The sequence below is a fragment of the Mobula hypostoma genome, chromosome 6 (genome assembly GCF_963921235.1).
Source record: "Mobula hypostoma chromosome 6, sMobHyp1.1, whole genome shotgun sequence".
In the NCBI taxonomy this organism is placed as follows: Eukaryota; Metazoa; Chordata; class Chondrichthyes; order Myliobatiformes; family Myliobatidae; genus Mobula; species Mobula hypostoma.
Window position 1 is genome coordinate 184,261,793 of NC_086102.1, and position 12,655 is coordinate 184,274,447.

The 12,655-nt window shown below is 40.6% G+C and overlaps 1 protein-coding gene across 1 annotated transcript in view; it reads left to right on the forward strand.

Moving 5' to 3' along the window:
• Positions 1-12,655, forward strand: part of tgfbr2l (transforming growth factor beta receptor-like) — a 107,931-nt gene that overhangs the window by 65,773 nt on the left and 29,503 nt on the right. The window contains exon 4 of the mRNA XM_063052423.1: positions 132-946. Within this exon, the coding sequence (XP_062908493.1) occupies positions 132-946 (815 nt within the window). The remainder of the gene's footprint in view (positions 1-131; positions 947-12,655) is intronic.

The window sequence follows — 12,655 nt, forward strand, 5'->3', positions numbered from 1 at the left end:
TGCTTTGGATTTCCAGCATCTGCAGACTTTGTCGCATTTATAATCTTAATCATCATTTGTACAATTAAATAGGACATTCCAATTTCTAGGTTGTTGTGCTTCATTTTCATGATTACCTATTTTTCTTCTAGACTATCCCATACCACAAAACAATGAAGTCATTCCAGTCGCCATATTGAGCCTCCTTCCGCCCATCCTTATTGCCTTCATGATAACAATGGCATTCTACCTGTTTCGTACTCGACAACAAAGAAAAGTGACCCAAGAGTGGCCAGAGGTAGAGCACCGAAACCAAACTAGGACCGTCGACGGAAAATCAGGCGAGTATGAGGGAAAATGCTCCGTGGAGACTGATGATGGTCATTCTGACATCAGTGCGACGTGTGCCAACAATATCAACCATAATACTGAACTGTTGCCCATTGAACTGGATAGCATGGTTGGGAAAGGAAGATTTGCAGAAGTGTGGAGAGCAAAACTCAAGCATAGCACTTCAGGACAATATGAGACTGTGGCAGTGAAAATCTTCCCATGTGAAGAATACGCATCATGGAGGACTGAGAAAAAGATTTTTTCAGATGTTGACCTCAAACATGAGAGTGTGCTGCAGTTTCTTACAGCTGAAGAGAGGGGAAGAGGAATTGAAAAGCAATACTGGCTAATTACAGCCTATCACAGCTTGGGAAACCTGCAAGACTTCCTGACCAATCACATTCTGACTTGGCCAGAGATGTACGTGATGACAGGATCCCTGGTGAATGGGGTTGCTCACCTCCATAGCGATTATACTGCCTGTGGAACCCCGAAGATTCCCATTTCTCACAGAGACATAAAGAGCACGAATGTACTAGTTAGCAACAAGAAGGAATGCATTCTGTGTGACTTTGGGCTGGCGCTGAGGCTTGACCCATCTCTAACTGCTGATGACTTTGCTAATAGTGGCCAGGTGAGTCTCTTCTGACATGAGAAAGCACTGTAAAGATGGAGTGGTAATAGTGTATCATGACACAGGAGAGACCGGAGACACACACACACACACACAGACTCTCACTCACACACACACACACACACACACACACACACTCACACACACACACACTCGCACTCACACTCACACACACACACACACTCACTCTCACACACACACACTCTCACGCACACTCTCACTCTCACACACACACACACACACACTCACTCACACACACACACACACACACACACACACTCACACACACACTCTCTCACACACACACACACACACACACACACAACATTGGAGGGATTCAGTGGGTCAGGCAGCATCAGTGGAATTACATGCCTGTTTATTTTTCTCCATAGAAGCTCCCTGACTCACTGAGTTCCTCAACATTCTCTGTGGGTTAAGAGTAGACAATGTCTTACCTTGCTTGTCAGATCGCAGAACAGAGGGACATCCCTTTAGAATAGAGGTGAGGAGGAATTTCTTTAGCCGGAGTGTGGTGAAGCTGTGGAATTCGTTGCCACAGGCAGCTGTGGAGACCAAATCAGTGGGTATATTTAAGGCAGAGGTTAATAGGTTCTTGTTTAGTTGGGGCATGAAGGGATACGGGGAGAAGGCAGGAGATTGAGGCTGAGAGGGAAATGGATCAGCCATGATGAAAAGGTGGAGCAGACTCGATGGGCCAAATGGCCTAATTCTGCTCCTATATCAAAGGTCCAAAAGTTCAAAGCTTCATTTATTATCGAAGTATGCATGCAGTATACAGCTCTGAGATTCGCCTCATGGACACAGATTATGAGATATATCTTATGGGTTTATGAACAAGATTACAAGGATTAAAATGAAATAGCAAAAGGGATATTTTGAAAAAAAATTACTGCTATGTATTCATTTCCAAAGGCTATTTCTACACAATACATTAGATGCACAAAATCAAGCAAAAAACTGAATTTGTAGCCACTTTTGTTGACAGTTTTACATTATGGGCCCTTTGAAGTTTGCACCTGAATGTAATAATAGGGCAGTGTGTAATCCCTGGAAAATTGGGTACAGTGGAATTATCTGGTATGTACATTCCCAGGTTAAGCTGTATACCCAAAGTCTGAAAGCAATAAACAGCTCTTGTGGTTCAGTGAATGAATTGCTCTTTGATCCCATTATTGTGTTGCAGTCATGATCCTTATTGAGGATTACTCCTTCTCTCCCCAAGGTAATTATTATAGCTTACCTGCCATTTTACATTAATCAGGAGGCCATTTTATGCATAAACCAAGAAAACAAGTGATTATATATTATTACACTATCAAAGGGCTGTGGAACAGAGGGATCTGGGACTACAGGTCCATAATTCATTGAAAATGGCATCACAGGTAGATAGGGTCATAAAGGGAGCTCTTGGCACATTGCCCTTCATAAATCAAAGCATTGAGTACAGGAGATGGGATGTTATATTGAAGTTGTTATATGACATTGGTGAGGCCAATTTGGAGTATTGTGTGCAGTTTTGTCAACCACCTCCAGGAAAGATGTAATTAAGTTTGAAAGACTACAGAGAAAATTTACAAGGATGTTGCCGGCTCTGGAGGATCTGAGCTATAAGGGAAGATTGAATAGGTTATGACGTTATTCTTTGGAACACAGAAGATTTGAGGCTGAGTACAGGGCTACAGTGGAAAACTTTGTCACATGGTGTGAGCAGAATTATCTGCAGCTTAATGTGAAAAAGACTAAGGAGCTGGTGGTAGACCTCAGGAGAGCTAAGGTACCGGTGACCCCTGTTTCCATCCAGGGGGTCAGTGTGGACATGGTGGAGGATTACAAATACCTGGGGATACGAATTGACAATAAACTGGACTGGTCAAAGAACACTGAGGCTGTCTACAAGAAGGGTCAGAGCCGTCTCTACTTCCTGAGGAGACTGAGGTCCTTTAACATCTGCCGGACGATGCTGAGGATGTTCTACGAGTCTGTGGTGGCCAGTGCTATCATGTTTGCTGTCGTGTGCTGGGGAAGCAGGCTGAGGGTAGCAGACACCAACAGAATCAACAAACTCATTCGTAAGGCCAGTGATGTTGTGGGAATGGAACTGGACTCTCTCACAGTGGTGTCTGAAAAGAGGATGCTGTCCAAGTTGCATGCCATCTTGGACAATGTCTCCCATCCACTACATAATGTACTGGTTGGGCACAGGAGTACATTCAGCTAGAGACTCATTCCACCGAGATGCAACACAGAGCGTCATAGGAAGTCATTCCTGCCTGTGGCCATCAAACTTTACGACTCCTTCCTTGGAGGGTCAGACACCCTGAGCCAATAGGCTGGTCCTGAACTTATTTCCATCTGGCATAATTTACATATTATTACTTAATTATTTATGGTTTTATATTGCAATATTTATACTCTATTCTTGGTCAGTGCAACTGTAATGAAACCCAATTTCCCTTGGGATCAATAAAGTGTGTCTGTCTATCTACCTATCTATCTATCTATTTGGGGGAGATTTGATAGTACAAAACTATGAGGGGTATAGATAGGGTAAACAGGCTTTTACCACTGAGGTTGGGTGGGACTACAACTAGAGGACATGGGTTAAGGATGAAAGGTGAAAAGTTTGAGGGGAATTTGAAGGGATCTTCTTCTCTCAGAGGGTATGAGAGTGTGGGATGAGCTGCCAGCACAAGTGGTGCGTGCAAGCTTGATTTCAAAGTTTAAGAGAAGTTTGGATAGGTACATGGATGGAAGGGGTATGGAGGGCTATGGTCTGGGTGCAGGTCGATTGAAGTAAGCAGTTTAAATAGCTCAACATGGACTAGATGGGCCAAAGGGCCTGTTTCTGTGCTGTACTTCTCTATGACTCCATATATCTTGATTCTATCTTAATGTAATTTTCTCATACATAACCTGTTCAGGAATCAATACCAGAAATGAGGACTTCGATTTTGGCCCACTGTTAGAAGGTTGACATTGGCTTCCTTTCTGTTTCCTTCAATGTTTTGATTCCATTTATTTATTTATTTGTTTATTTAAATATACAGTGTGGAATATGCCCTTCTGGCCCTTCAAGACTCGATAATCCCCAACTTAATCTGAATTGTCATGGGGCAATTTACAAAGACCAATTAACACAACTGGTATGTCTTTGGAGTGTGGGAGGAAACCAGAGCACCTGGAGGAAACCCACACATTCCACAGGGAGAACGTAAAATCCCCCTACACAAGACGCCAGGATTGAATGCTGAATTCTGATGCCCCGAGCTGTAATAGCGTTGCGCTAACCCACTATGCTACCATGGCACCCGCTCTAGTTCACCCACAAGTTAGTAAACCTGACTTACACTTGTAGGAAATAATTAGCAACGCATGTGCCGAGATACCAGGATAAGAATCTGTTTTCCACACCATCTAGAACTGGACCAATCACGGTATAAATCAGTATTTTGATGCAGTACAAGTGAAAAACGGGATCAAATTGCAGAATATAGTGTTACATTTATGGAGAATGTATAATAGGGATAGATAGACAAATAAGGTGCAAGGTCATAATGAGGCAGATTGAGTGATCAAGTGTTCATCTTCATTGTTCATTCAAGGCTCTTACAACGGCAGGATAGAAGCTGTCCTTGAGCATGTTGTATGTGTTCTCAAACTTTTTAATCTTCTGGTCAATGGAAGGGAGGAAGAAGGGCGAATGAGTGGACTGGGAGGACTGTCTGTGGAGTGATCTGGATGTGCTCTAATTTGCCTTCCAAGGTCTTTGAGCTATTCTTCATTAGGGGATTGGAAATGAAGAGAGCTGGTAGCTTTAAATCCCTTGACAACAACATATCAGAGAATCTGGCCTGGGAGAAATTTTAAGAAATTATCATAGATTTGGTGTGTCAACAAAAACTTTGACAAACATCTATAGATTCACAGTGGAGAGCATCCTAACCGGTTGCATCATGGCCTGATATGAATACACCAATGCACAGGAATGGAAAAGACTAAATGATGGATACCCCTCAGTCCATCTTATGCAAAGCCCTCCCCACCATTGAGTACATTTATAAAGAACACTGCCACAAGAAAGCAACATCCATCAAAGATTCCCACAATCCAGGCCATGCTCTCTTCTCACAACTATCATCAGGCAGGGGATTCAGACGCCTTAGGAACCACACCACTCGGTTCAGGAACAGTTATTCCTCACAACCATCAGGCTCCTGAACCAGTGTAGGAACTTCACTCACCCCAACTCTGAATGGATTCTGTGACCTACAGACAGGCTCACTTTCAAGGACTCTTTACAATTCTTGCTCTCACTGTTAATATACTTTTTTATTTGGATAGTTTGCCTTCCAGTGCATATAGTCAGTCTGTATTAATGTATGGTTTGTCATAGATCCTTTATGTTTCATGTAAATGCCGGTAAGAAACTGAATCTCAGGGTAGTATATGGTAACATATACGTACTTTGAGAATACATTTACTTTAGAATAGAACTTCATTGTCATTGCTTAAGACAATGAAATTGCGATGCTACTCCAGTCTGTGCAAAACAGATATTTACAATCCATGCAGTATAGCTTAATAAAATAATCCCATATTTACATGCGGAAGTGACTTTGAAAGTCTATAACTTTCAAAGGCCATTAGCAAGCTGGGGTGTAGCTTTAAGCAGCTGCACAACAGTCCTCAGGAAAAAGCTGTTTTTCACTTTTACTGTCTAGGCTAAGATGTTTCTGTATCTCCTAGCAGATGAAAGGAGATTGAACAAACAGTGTTCGGGATGGGATGGGTCTTTAATGATGTTGTAGATTGTCTCCAGGTGTGGTAGTTGACTCCAATGATGTGCTGATCTGCCCTAACCACCCATTGGAGTGCTTTGTGATCTGTCTTACTGCAGCTAGAGTACCACACTGTCATTCTGTATGTCAGTATGCTCTCTATCACAAAGTTAGCTAGCAATTTTTGGGGCAGATTAGCTCTCCCTAACTTTATTATGATGGTATGGGACGAGCCAATGGAAGGAAGGCCTATTTTCATGATAGGCTGTGTTCACAACGCTCTACAATTTCAGACAGTGCTGGGCAGACTAGTTGCCATACCAAGCAGACAAAATCTGAGTAGCTAACTTTCAATCTCATAAATTAAGAGGTTGCCTTAAAAATGCTTCAATATCTATATTAGCTGAATAAGGATCAATTCACTGAAAATCCTCTTGCTAACAAATAGAAAGAATTATTCCTCTAATATTAAATATTTTGTTTTCTCCCCAGTGTAAGCTAATAACAATAAAATAATGTTCCAGGCTGTTGGAATGGAAATTCCCCAAAGCTTCCTGAAGCTTGAAGGGGTAAACGTATGGAAGTAATTGAAATATCTAAGTTTACAGAAACAGTCAAATGTGCCAATCTTATCAATGTAAACACTGAATTATATGTATTGTGTCCATATCTCAGTGGGAAAAAAAACTAGCCGGATAATATACTCATTTTTAAAGGAATCTAAAAAAACAGATGGTTCTTACAATGTATTTCCGATTCTGACAGAACAATTGATCAATTGTGAAGTGTATTCTTATTTATTTCTATATTCATGATTAGGTTAAAATGAAGAGAAAAAAGAAATTTATTGGGATGCAGCATGGAATAGGCCCTCCTGGTCCTTCCATGCACCATCCAGCAACCCTCATTTTAATTCTCGCCTCATCACAGGACAATTTACAATGACCGATTAACCTACCAACTGGTACATCTTCGGATTACAGGCCGCGGCAGGAATTGTACCCGGGTCGCTTGTACTGTAAAGCATAGTGCTAACCACTATGTGGTTGGTAAATTATTGGAATTGTTGGCTTTCAACAACTGTAAATTGCCCAATCCTGGACTGGTTGGGTTGAATGTCCTTTCTCCATATCACAGCTCCCGTGTGTTTCTCCCGTGTTTCTCCTGTGTTCCTTCTGTGTCTTCCTGTCAGTAAGTTTAAGGTTTTGAAGTTACAAAACATAAATCATACAATATATTCAGAATTAAAGCAATAACAATACAGCAGATAACCAGCAGAATATCCTGAGGACATCAAAGTCCCTCTAAAAGATAGAAGGAGAGAATGTCTGGTCACAAAGATAATTTTAAAAAGGAACTGACTCTCATTCCACAAATGTAAAGGGTTCATTTGTATACTAACATACTTTATTTGATTATTCCCTCTATTCCCACCCCCACTCCGATTTACAACATCCCCAAACTGTTCGTTTTTCAAATTGCAACCTGTTCATTCTTTGATTTACTATGTCTTCAGCTGGCTAGGTATTCCGTTCTGGCATTCCTTCTCTAAACCTCCACCTCTCCACTTTCCTTTCTCTCTCTCTTTCTCACTTCCCTTAAAATGTGCCTTTACTATCGAGCATTTGTCACCAACCCTAATATTTCATTCTTTGGCTTGGTCCACTTTTAAAAATTAATCCTCTAAAAGGACCTGTAGGAAAAGGAATCAAATCACTTCGAGTTGTCATTGCAAATGAGCAATAGAGTTGATGAGAGAGAATTGTTTAAAAACTGATGAAGAATATAGGAATGACACAGATCCACGGTGCCTTTGCTTAGTTTTCAAAGACAAATTTGAGGACGTTCAGCAAGGTTCACTTCATGCCTCTGATTAAGGAATCAGTCATAGTTATAGAACTGTAGAACATGGACATAGGCCCACTGTGTCTACGCTGACCATATTACCTATCTATAATTATCCTACTTTTTATATTCTGTATTTTCACCTGTTATTTCTCTTTTTTTAGTGGGGAGAGAGATTTGGGGGCTGATGTACATGTTGTGTTTTGTTAGGGTTTTATGTGTGGGGAGAGGGGGATTCAGGGTCTGATTGCATTTTGTGTTGGGGGGTTGTGGGTGTTGGTTCTTTTTTTGTGCGGGTGGTGGGTTTGCTGTTTCTCTCTGAACTGACTTCCATGATTTTTCTTTGTTTCGTGGCTATCTGGAGAAGAAGAATATCAGAGTTGTATACTGCATCTATGCTTAGGTAATAAATGAACCTTTGAACCTTTTTACCTTTTTGAACCTTTCGTTACCTGCATTACTTCCATATCCTTCTGTGCCCTTCTCATTCCAATACCTACCAGTTGCCTAGGAGGCAATATTGTCACAGTTCCTACCTCCACTGCCTCTTCTGGCACCTCAATGCAGATCCTAACCACTCTTTGTGTGAATAATTTGCTCCTCGGAGCACCATTAAACCTCCTCCTCACCTTAAACCTATCCACTCTATTTTTAAATACCCTCACCGTGGCATGTCAGTCTATTTACAACAGTGGACCTGAGAGTAAGGGTTCTTTTTTTTCTAGCATCTATCCAGCATTAGTCTCAGATCTTGTGCATATGTAAAATAAGTTGGAACTTACTTACTACTTAAGCTACAACTAAGTGGGACTACAACTAGAGGTCATGGGTAAGGGTGAAAGATGAAAAGTTTAAGGGGTACGTGAGGGGAAACCTCTTCACTCAGAGGGTTGTGAGCATGTAGAATGAGCTGCCAGAGGAAGTGGTGCATGCAAGCTTGATGCCAATGTTTAAGAGAAGTTTGGATAGGTACATGGACGGTAGGGGTGTGGAGGAATACGGTCCTGGTGCAGGTCAATGAGACTAGTTAAATGGTTTGGCATGGACTAGATAGGCCAAAGGGTCTGTTTCTGTGCTGCACTTTTCTATGACTCAAACAGAAACTGTGAGCTGGGAAAATTGTGGCTGCTTATTTCACAGAAACGCATGGGAACTGTGATATGGAGCAAGGACAATCAATGGAACCAGTCCAGGATTGGGTAATTTACCATTGTTGGAAGCTAACGATTCCAGTAATTAACCAACCACGGTAGCGGGTTTAAGCAAGGTGCACACATATCACATGGCTCTTGTGATGATGTATGCAATTAACATATTTTTACATATAACCTGTAATGAATTATTTGAACGAATGCTTAATCAAACAATATATTTACAAGTTTACCCAAATATTACTGAAATGTTAAATACACAACAGGATGCTTTTGTTAGTCTTTATTTTTCCAGTTCCTTAGTTATCCGAGCACTACTATTTTTGTAACAATTCATGTATTTGTTTTATAGATGTCTGGTTTGTATCCCAACAATCTCATGTTAGACAGAAAAAAAAATCTTCTGTTTTTCCAGAATTTCATCTGGTAGTTTTCTGTTTCACCTTTTCTGGGATAATTCCCTCTTTTAACTTCTTGAACTTGCTTTAATTAAGTGCTTTGGACTGTTTCCTCTCTTTTTCCATTTAGATATATGCCAGTTTGTCATGTTGACCTACAGTATGCATTCACAACCACTGTCTATTATCTTAACCTTTTCCCCACAGTACCCTTCTATCACAGTCTGACTTCACTATTCCCAGAATTAATGTTGAAATTCAGTCTTGGGATGTAGACATGGGTGAGACTTGGGTTAAGGCTGGTTCTTATTAAAATGTCCCCTAGCTAGCTGAAAAGGTATTACTGTGTCGTTATCTAACGCTGCAGTTGGGTTCTAACTATACTGTATTTGATAATATAGATGACAATGGGATTCAGCAAGATTGTTAACTTGCAGTGGTTAGTTAGTCACTTGTTTCGCCTTTATTACTACGATACACTATATTTATGTCATAAAACAGGCTGAATAATGCAATGGATATAAGCTGGTGCTTATATTCCACAACATACTCCTCCTTCCTTCATCATCTCACCTGATCAATCACAGAAAGTTTGTAACAGTATCGTGTCAACGTCATTTAAATCCAACATTATTTCACCTTCTAATACAGGGGTTCCCAACCTGGGGTTTTCAAACCCCTGTGTTAATGGTAGGGGTCCCTGATATAAAAAAAACATGGGAACCCCTGGTCAAATGCTTACTCTGTTTCAGGAACATGTCCAAGTACCCTTAATATGTGATCTAGGCTTCCAGGCAGTGAGTTTCCCTCACCTCTCTTCTAAACCCATTACCTATTCGTCTACACTTATGCTCCGTAGTGTCTGAATGCTCTGCTAAGGGACCGGGGGTCTTCCTGTTAACCCTGTCTTGCCTTCTCTGTTTCGCACGTCTCTATCAGGTTTCTCCTCCGTTCCAAGAAAATCACTCCAGCGCATCCAAATACATTTCTTCTTTGCACAGTATAGTTACAAACCTTCTTGAAATGTGATGACCAGAATAGTGTGTGGAACTCAAGGAGTCGTCTAGCTAGTGTTGGGCACAATTCTTGTGTAATCAAAGTTCAAGTTACATTTATTATCAAAGAATGTATACATTATACAACATTAAGGTTGTATAACCTTACAAGCAGCCACAAAACAAAGAAACCTAAAAGAACCCATTTAAAAAGACTGTCAGACACCCCAATGTGCAGAGAAATGGCGAAAAAAAACACAACTCAAATCATGCAAACAATAACTGCAAACAAATAGCATTCTGAACTTAAGTCCACAAAGAGAGACCACTCATGTCCTTTAGTTTTGGACTCCCCTACCCTGGGGAGAAGATTTTGACTACTGGAGAGAAGACTTTGACTATAGAGAAATGACTTTGACTACTGGGGAGAAGACTGACTATGGGGAGAAGACTTATGACTATGGAAAGAAGACTCTGTCTATGGAAAAAAGGCTGACTGTGGAGAGAAGATCTTGACTATGGGGAAAGTTTGACTATTCACTTCATCTATGCTCCTTGTGATTTTATAAATCTCCACAAGGTTATCCTGGGCATCCTACGTTCCAGGGTAAAAGGTCCAAGCCTATCCAACTGTTCCTTCCAGACCAAGGCCTCCAATCTCAGTAATATCCTCCTACATTTTATCTCACACCCTCTCTGGTTTAATAACACCCTTCCTATTGCAGTGTGACTGCAACTGTGCACAGTAGCCTTACCAATACCTTGTACATCTGTAGTGTGATATCCCTACTCCTGCACTGATAAAAGCAAGCATATTCTTCACTACCCTGTCTATGTTTGTCTCCATTTTCAAAGAACAAAGTACCAGAATCCCTAGAATTATTTTCTTATACGCTCTTCAGGACACAACCATTTATTATGTAGGTCCTGCCCTGGTTTGTCTTGCGAAAAGGCAGCTCCTCACGTTTATCTGAATTAAACTCAGTCTGCCATTCTTCTGCTCACTGGCCCAGTCATTCAAGATCCCATTCTGGTCTCAGGTAACCTCCTTCACTTTCCACTACATCACTAATTTTACTATCATCTGGAAACTTATGACCTTGTCAAAAGGTTTATATGAAATGCATTGCTCCTATTGACCAACCTTGTTACCTTCTTACAAATATAATTAAGGTAGATTTACCAGGGGTAGCACAGTAGCATAGTGGTTAGCACAATACTTTACAATACCAGAGATAAGGTTCAATTCCTGCCACTGCCTGTAAGGAGTTTGCACTATCTCCCTGTGACAATGTGGGTTTCCTCCACGTGCTCTGGTTTCCTCCCACAATCCAAAGACATATTGATTGGTAGGTTAATTGTTCACTGTAAATTGTCCCATGATTAGGCTAGGGTTAAATCGCGGGTTGCTAGGCGGTGTGGCTCAAAGTGCTGGAAGGGCCTATTCCATGCTGTATCTCAATCAATCAATCAATCAATTAACAAATAAATAAACTTCAAACACAGACCATTCCTCTATATCTACACTTGCTTTACATGAAGCTTTATTCTGATCCTGAGAAAGTAAATGCCAACACCAAAGTAAATGCCCTGAAATTACTTGGTAATCTCCTCCTTTATAAAAGTGATCCAATGTTAGCACAAAGCATATCAATGATTAACATGCCTTGCTGTTCAGTTCTTCAACTCCCTAAATGCATCCATACCACCTCAAATTAGTTACTTCCTCTGAAGAATAACAGCATAATAATGACCGGACATTGAGAACATAACAAGATGCTTGATTTTATCTTGTTTGTAAAAACAGTCATTAATAATTTTTAAATGGAATTGAAAAAGAAATATGACAATTCAGAGCATTTCCTTGCTGACATTTATTTGTGCATGGGTAATTATCTAAGCACAGATTTCCTCAATAAAACAGCATTTCAGTACAGGAAAAAACACTGTCACTCTCACATGATGCTGGAACAAGAATTAGAAAGATGAACTGTATTGCATTATATAAACTACCATAATTACTTCCTGCCATAACATTTTCTCAGTTAATTTTATTAGGAGATTAAATAGTTCTTTCACGAAAGCTATAAAATTGTTGTACTCAGTCTGATCTTGCTGAAGGCATTACACGATCAGATTTCGCCTGGGATGGAGCATCTCAGAATGGGTAGTCTGGGTTTGTTTTCTTTAATGCAGAGGAGGCTGGGAGGGAACCTGATAGATGTATACAACATTATAAGGGGTGTTGTTAAGGTAGATAAGGAATTTTTCCCTGTTACAGAATTAACTACCATTTCAGAAACTCTAAATTATGATTTTATATCTGATTTACTGTATATGACATATTAGACCACAAGACACAGGAGCAGAATTAGGCCAATCAGCCCAGTTTAGTCTGCTCACGACTGATTTATCGTCCCTCTCAACCCCATTCTCCTGCCTTCTCCCCATTATCTTTGACACCCTGACTAGTAAGACCATAAGACAGAGTATCAGAATTAGGCCATTCAGCCCATCAATA